Source organism: Microtus ochrogaster, unplaced genomic scaffold, assembly GCF_000317375.1.
Source record: "Microtus ochrogaster isolate Prairie Vole_2 unplaced genomic scaffold, MicOch1.0 UNK47, whole genome shotgun sequence".
NCBI lineage: Eukaryota > Metazoa > Chordata > Mammalia > Rodentia > Cricetidae > Microtus > Microtus ochrogaster.
This window is the reverse complement of record NW_004949145.1, coordinates 2,268,343-2,275,236: the sequence shown is the minus strand read 5'-3', so window position 1 is coordinate 2,275,236 and position 6,894 is coordinate 2,268,343. Positions and strand designations below refer to the sequence as shown.

The 6,894-nt window shown below is 52.0% G+C and overlaps 1 protein-coding gene across 1 annotated transcript in view; it reads right to left on the bottom strand.

Moving 5' to 3' along the window:
- The window catches only part of Dnaaf3 (dynein axonemal assembly factor 3), a 7,286-nt gene extending 1,252 nt beyond the window's left edge, over positions 1–6,034 (bottom strand). The window contains 12 exon segments of the mRNA XM_026777155.1: positions 1–184; positions 265–339; positions 532–643; positions 1,605–1,713; positions 2,046–2,168; positions 2,275–2,400; positions 2,551–2,733; positions 2,962–3,119; positions 4,226–4,319; positions 5,362–5,504; positions 5,834–5,938; positions 6,020–6,034. The exon segment at positions 1–184 is cut by the window's left edge and continues 25 nt beyond it. Of these exon segments, the coding sequence (XP_026632956.1) occupies positions 1–184; positions 265–339; positions 532–643; positions 1,605–1,713; positions 2,046–2,168; positions 2,275–2,400; positions 2,551–2,733; positions 2,962–3,119; positions 4,226–4,319; positions 5,362–5,504; positions 5,834–5,918 (1,392 nt within the window). The 5' untranslated portion in view covers positions 5,919–5,938; positions 6,020–6,034.
- Positions 6,035–6,894: the final 860 nt, after the last annotated feature.

Below are 6,894 nucleotides of genomic sequence, written 5' to 3'. Positions count from 1 at the left end.
CACCAATGCAGATTCCACAGCTGAGTCTCCACTACCCATAGTAGAGTTCCCTAACTTGTAAAAGCGCAAAAAGGTCTCCGAGGGGGTGGCCCCTGTATGAGGGGCGAACCCAGCCGCCCGCGCTAACTCCCCAACACGGTCAGAAAACGCCTTCAACTCCTTGGGCCTCAGGTCCACCAAGTACCTGGTTCAGGAAACCACATGTGAGAAGACCGGGCTTTGGGCCTGGCTGGGACCTTCCCACCCTGCTCCTCTCTGGCTCACCGAGCTAATTCCACAACCAGGTTCCCTCCAGGGGCCACGCAAGCACCAAGCTCAGGGCTGAGAAGATGGACCATCCTGCGAAGAGAAAAGGCCCCAAGCTCAGGGCTTGAGAAGATGGGCCAGCCTGCGGATGCTAGGAGCTGTGACACACGGGTAAGGACGAAGGCCCTGAGCACGTGGAGACTGTAAAACTGATCCCTGGATCCCGAGAAAGAAGAAACCGGGCCTGATGCTAGGTCTCTATGAGCACACCTGTATCCTGCTTACCCGCAGGACACATAGAGCAGTTGGAACCGGCCCTTGTAGCAGGTCTTATGGTGGAGAGTCTGCGAAGAATCGAGGGACAGAAAGTGCATAGTAAAGGGTTCTCGAGTAGGCCCTGCAAGAAAAGGGAAGAAAAACATCAGTTCTGGGGCTGGAGGGAAGACTTACCCTGCTAAAAGAGTGTGCTACTCTTTGTACCCAGCACCAAAACTCATGCTGGACTGTTTATAACCACTTCTAGCTCCTTTCTAGGGAAATGCGCCCTCTTGTGGTCTCTGACAGCACCTACACGTGCGTGTGCATATACACACAAACAAAATCTAAATCTTCAGAGAGGTAGTCAAAAAGACACGTGAGTGGGCAGACAAACAAATACTGGAGTTCCGTGTTCTCTACTTTTTGTTTTTGTTTTGTGACAGGTTCTCATCTTGTTGCTGATGACGTCTGGATTTGTTACCAAGACCTGAATGCTGGGATGACATGCATGACAACGCTTCGCTTTCTTGGATTTTTCTTTAGAATTATTTTTTGGTGATAGTGTGTTCCACAGTGTGCGTATGAAAGGTCAGGTGACAACATTATGGAGTCTGCTCTCTCCTTCCACCTTTACTCACGTCCCAGGGATCGAACTTAGGTTGCAATACCCTGATGGGAAGCACTGCTCCCTGCTGAGCTATCCTGTTCACCTTCCTTGTCCTTCTAGAACCCTCCCCCCTTTTTCCTTTCTCTGAGCTGGATTCTCAGCTGGGGAGGTGGGCCCATGAGGCAGAGACCCATTTTGAATAGAGGAACAGGCTCTTAGGAAGGGATGAGATAAGGGATGGAATAGTAAGAGCGAAAGGCAGGATTCATGTGGCGAGGATGTCTGGGGGGAATCTAGACAGTTTCCAGTTAGACCTCTACGGAGGACTGAGAATTCTCCTACTGGTGGTGTCAGGATTTAGGAAAGGGGGAATAAGAGAGAAAAAGAGAGCAGACATCAAAGAGAGGCCAACTGCCCAGATATTCCAAATTAGCTCCATCCAAAATTGGGGGGAAAACAGCCCATCTGAAGTTTGCAGCTGTTGGCTTCCTACCATCCGGCTCTGGCGACTCCAGGTACCCCTGGATGGCTCTCGGGCCCCTCCAGGCGGCCACTTCTCTGAACAGCTCTGTAACATTGTGCTGCGTGATCTCGCTTGCAGTCTGCCCAGGAGAAAAGGGGAGGGGCCCGATGTTAGCCTAGGAACCTTATGGGGGTGGCCTAGATTGGCTGGGGCCGGGCTTACTGTGCACAGGTGACAGCTAGAATTTCTGGTCGCTTTCCCAGGGCTGGGTTTAGGACATAGTAAGAGAACTGGATCGAAGCGCTCCCAAGTGGGGTCCAAGAGGTTGGGGACAGAACCTGTTACTTGGAGACACCGGACCGAAATGAGGGATGGAGCTCAAAAAGGCATTTGGCGGAAGGGGCAGGACTTGGAAGGCAGAGGGCAGGAACCTGCCTACTGGGCTGAACCCCAGCCCCATCGGCCACACACCTTGACCGGTTGTCCGTTACTCGTCCGTAAGAGGCTCTGGTCGTCTGCCTCGATGCCAAAAGCTACAAAGGGGCCCGTGGCAATATCCCCCCAGTACCCGCGCGCTGCCACGCGTTCCCCACGCTGGAAAAAAAAGGGAAAATGAGATCGCGGGTGAGGTCCAGACAGGGGACCTTGACTCATAGGTTGACCTAAAAGACTCAGAGCAAGCCTGGGGGTAGACACGCACGTGGCTCAGGAGGCGACCCGACGCCAGGGTCCTGTTGGGCACGTGGTAGGCACTTGAGTCTCTGAGTTCAAACGCAACACCTGTGTCCCTCCAGCGTCGGAATTCCTGGATGTGGATGACTTGGGCCTTGATGATCGAAAAGGACTTGATGATCAATCTGGTATAGGAACCCCAACTCTATACCTATAGGAATCACTCTCCCTTAAACCTCAGTCTTTCTTCCTAAGACCTGGGGTCAAAGTCCCAGCCCTCTTGCTTCACTCAGGACTCCCTTACCCCTCGATCATGCAGCTTCATGCGCAGGTCCCAGTCTGCAACACCACGCCGGGCATCGTAGCGGGAACCCAGGTAGTGGCGCAGCCTCGAGTCCCAAAGGCGACTCATGGGAAACACCTCGGGTCCCTTCTCCCCACCTGACCAGAAGCGGAACACAGCCTCCAGGGCATCCCGCTCGCGGAACTGCACAGCCACAGACACATGGAGATAGCCAGAGATACAGGGAAGGTTTCTCTTCAGTCCAAGTGGGAATGGGGGGGGGGAGAGAGAGAGAGAGAGAGAGAGAGAGAGAGAGAGAGAGAAACTCAGCGAGAAAAGGCTTCCCTAACCCTATGACCCAATAGTAGGAGTAATCTCCGTTCTTCCCACAGGCCATGCTCCTTCCATCCCAGAGGTGGGCAGCTGTGGCACCTTGAGCGGCCGGAGGCTGAGCCAGGGTAGTTGCTCCTCCAGGCGATCAGGTTCAGGGACCAGATGAGACAGGCGGCTAGCCTGGTCACGCACGAAGGCAGCTACTGAGGGTCGCAGCAGCGCGTTCCCCCACAGCTCCAGGAAGGTCTCACTCCGCTCTGGAGGGAGGTGGGAAGGAGGAGGCTGAATGGAAGATGTGGCAAACTTCACCAGTTCAGGAGCTGCAGCCACCACCCAGCACCGCAGATCGAAACTGGGACTTCACGGAGGCAAGGCAAGCTGGCCTATAGCCTCAAGCCTCTTTTGAAATTTTGGGTTGTTTTTGGTTTTTGAGACAGGGTTTCTCTGCGTAGCCCTGGCTGTCCTGGAACTCACTCTGTAGAGCAGGTTGGACTGTAACTTACAGAGATCCACCTGCCTCTGCCTCTCAAGTGCTGGGATTAAAGGCATGCGCCACCACCACCCAGCTAGATGACAACTCCCAGGAGTCAGTTCTCTCATCCTACCCATGTGAGTCCCAGAAATGAAACTCAGGTCACCGAGCTTGGTAGCACTTTTACTAACTGAGCCACTTCCATAGCCTCTGTTTGGTTTTCAAAATGGCATTTTATGCATCCCGTAGAACCTAGAACTCTATGTAGCCAAGGACAGCCTGAACTTCTGAACCTCCTAGCCTCCTCCCTAGTGCTGTGACAACCTGTGCCACCATACCAGGGGCCTACATTCCCAAAGTTTTACCTATTTAGTAAATTTATTTTTTTTTATGTATGAATGCTCTGTATGTACACCTGCATGCCAGAAGAGGGCATCAAATCCTATTATAGATGGATATGAGCCACCACGTGCTTGCTGGGAATTGAACTCAGGGCCTCTGGTTCTTCTCTCCAGAGCCCTTATTTATTATTATTATTTTTTTTTTGGTTTTTTCGAGACAGGGTTTCTCTGTGGTTTTGGAGCCTGTCCTGGAACTAGCTCTTGTAGACCAGGCTGGTCTCGAACTCACAGAGATCCGCCTGCCTCTGCCTCCCGAGTGCTGGGATTAAAGGCGTGCGCCACCACGGCCCGGCCAGAGCCCTTATTTTGTGTTTTGTGTTTCACTATATTCCCTGGCTGGCCTGGAACTCACTCTGTAAGCCAGGTTGGCCTTGAACTTACAGAGATCTGCTCGCCCCTGCGCCATGCCCATCCCATCTCCAGAAGGCCAGCAACTTTGAAGGGAGAGGGAAGAGCCTTGAGTTTGGATGCTAGGGTCTTGGCAACTGACCTTGAAGCCCCATCTTCTCGGGATCCTCTAGGGCTAGGCTGAAGATCAGCATGTGTCGTGCCACAGCTTCTAGATTATTCTCCAGCACATAAAACTGGAGGGACGACAGACAAGACAGTTCTACAGGTCTAGGAGCCGAGAAGACCAGCCTCCTGCACCCGCCCTCCACCCCTATGGTGGAGCACAACCAGGGGCTGTGTACAAGCCAAGGCAGCGCTCCACCACTGAGCTACATTTCCCAGCTCTCTTTTTCTGTTTCCCTTTCTATTATGAGGCAAGGTCTCACTCGGTCATCCTTGAACCCTGGCCTTCAACTCTCTGCAGCTCAGGATGGCTTTGAACTTGAGATGCTTCTCCTGCCTCAGCCTCCTGAGCAGCTGTGATTACAGGCTTGAAATACTAGGTCCCAGGGGTTGGAGAGACGACTCAGCAGTTAAGAGCACCAGCTGCTCTTCCAGAGACCCTGAGTGCAGTTGCACCCACATGGTGGCTCACAACCATCTATAATAGAATCCGAAACCCTTTTCTGGCATGTGGGTATACATCGGAGCACACACATATAAATAAATAAAAATTTTAAAAAAGAAATACTAAGGGGGCTGGAGAGATGGCTGCTCTTCCAGAGGTCCTGAGTTCAACTCCCAGCAACCACATGGTGGCTCACAACCATTTGTAACAAGATCTAGTGCCCTCTTCTGGCCTGCAGGTAGACATGGAAGGAATGCTATATGTAAAATAAATAAATAAATAAATAAATCTATAAATAAATAAATAAATAAATAAATAAATCTTTTTTTTTTAAAAAAAAGAAAGAAATACTAAGTCCAGCTTGCCAGTTTCTTCTTCAGCCATAAGTCTAGATTCCAAACCATCCCTCGCACCACAACTGGATACCTGGTCTTGGGCTCTCCCTCTTTCTGAAGCCCAGGAGCCCCAAACCCCAGGCCCTTACTTCCCCGGGACATGCATGGGTTGAGGCCTCCAGCTTCCATCTCCTCAGACCCACAGCCTAATCTCAAGCACTTTTCCTCTAGGACCCGGAAACTTTCATTCCAATCCTCTCTTCTCGCAAGGGCTCAGGAATCTGGGCTCTCAATTCATCCTGTCCCATCCACAACCCCAGAATCCCAGCTCACATTGAACCTCCTGAGAGGCCAGAGAGCCGCCCTGGATAGCGTCCGCAGCACGTGTCGCCCATCCACAGAGCCTAACAGCAGGGCATCCAACTCCGGGATCTTGTGCTCTGTCGCTGCCTGTGACTCTGGGTCCACGGGAGGACCTGGCAAGACAATAGCGGACAGGGGCCAGCTTCCTAATCTTCATTTCCTGCAGCTGCCTTTAGAAGCTACGAATCCAGCAAGCTTGGTACCCCAGCCTGGGTTCCAAAGGCAGTTGTACCTCTGCATTATGGCATTCGATATCATCAAAGAAGATTGTGGGGGTGCTCCTCTCCCAAAGCCATTTAATTTAGGGAACGTGCGCGCGCGCACACACACACACACACACATCCCGTGCCATGAACACAACTGCTATGAGGGGTGCACACATGGGGGTTGGAAAGGCACTTCTGTCTAAGACCGCATGTGGTCCTGAGGTAGAGAGACTCACTTTCAGCCTGTAGGTCCAGCGCTGGGGACAGACCCCACCAGGACACAGAGCCGAAGCCGGCGCCGGAGCCCGCAGGTGTGGTCATCGCCCTGCGGCACAGGGATCCTGGGAACTCATTTGTCCACCCCATCCCTTTCTCACTGCCCCTCGCTTCTTGCCCCTTCACCTCCAGGTTGGTCCCCTCACCTTTATCCTTCAAAATATCCGGAGGTAGATCCTCTTTTGCAGAGTGCTGTGTTGAGCTCCAGAAAGCCCGCACAAACTGTCTTCTAGAGGCTCCGCCCTCTATGAGCAGTCAGCCAATGGAAGCATGTGGTCTTGCATCATTGTTATCAATTGACCAATGAACGTGAAAAGGCGCCGGTCACTATGAACTTTTGGCCAATAGAAGCGCCGAGGGACGGCTAGGCATGGTCCGGAACAGGACGCGGACGCGGTTGTCATGACGATACCCCAGTCAGAGGAGGGCGGAATCTGGATCAGTTCAAATTTCTAGGAAGGGAAGGGCTTAACTCGCTGCTTCTATTTACATTAGAACTGAACGAAATCTTTTTTTCCCTTTTTTTTCTGCTCTCTTTTTTTTTTTTTAATGAGACAGCGTCCCTCTGTATTCGAGTTACTCCAAACTTGCAGCAATCCTCCTGTCTCACTCACCTGACTTCTGGGTTTAAAGTCGTGAGCTATCACCCCTGGCTTCGAATGAAATCTCTATAAATCCAAACTATAACGCGGAGCCGACTGGTGCCTTCAGATTTGTTTTCCTTTTTCTTTCACACCTGGGCTCTGACTGAATACAGGACTCAACGGGTGGAAAGCAGGTCCCTCACTGATCAGTAAATTTTCAGGCTGCTAATCACAGTCATTACTCAATATTGAATCCTTAGCTGGTGCTGTGGCCAAGACTGGTAATACCAGCATGGTTCCGTAGTTAAGGGCACTTTCTGCTCTCCTAGAGGACTGGAGAATTCAGTTCTCAGCACCCACATCAGGGGGATCACAACTGTCTTCACTTCCAGCTCCCAGGGATCGGACGCCTTCTTCTGGCTTCTTTGGGAACCCAC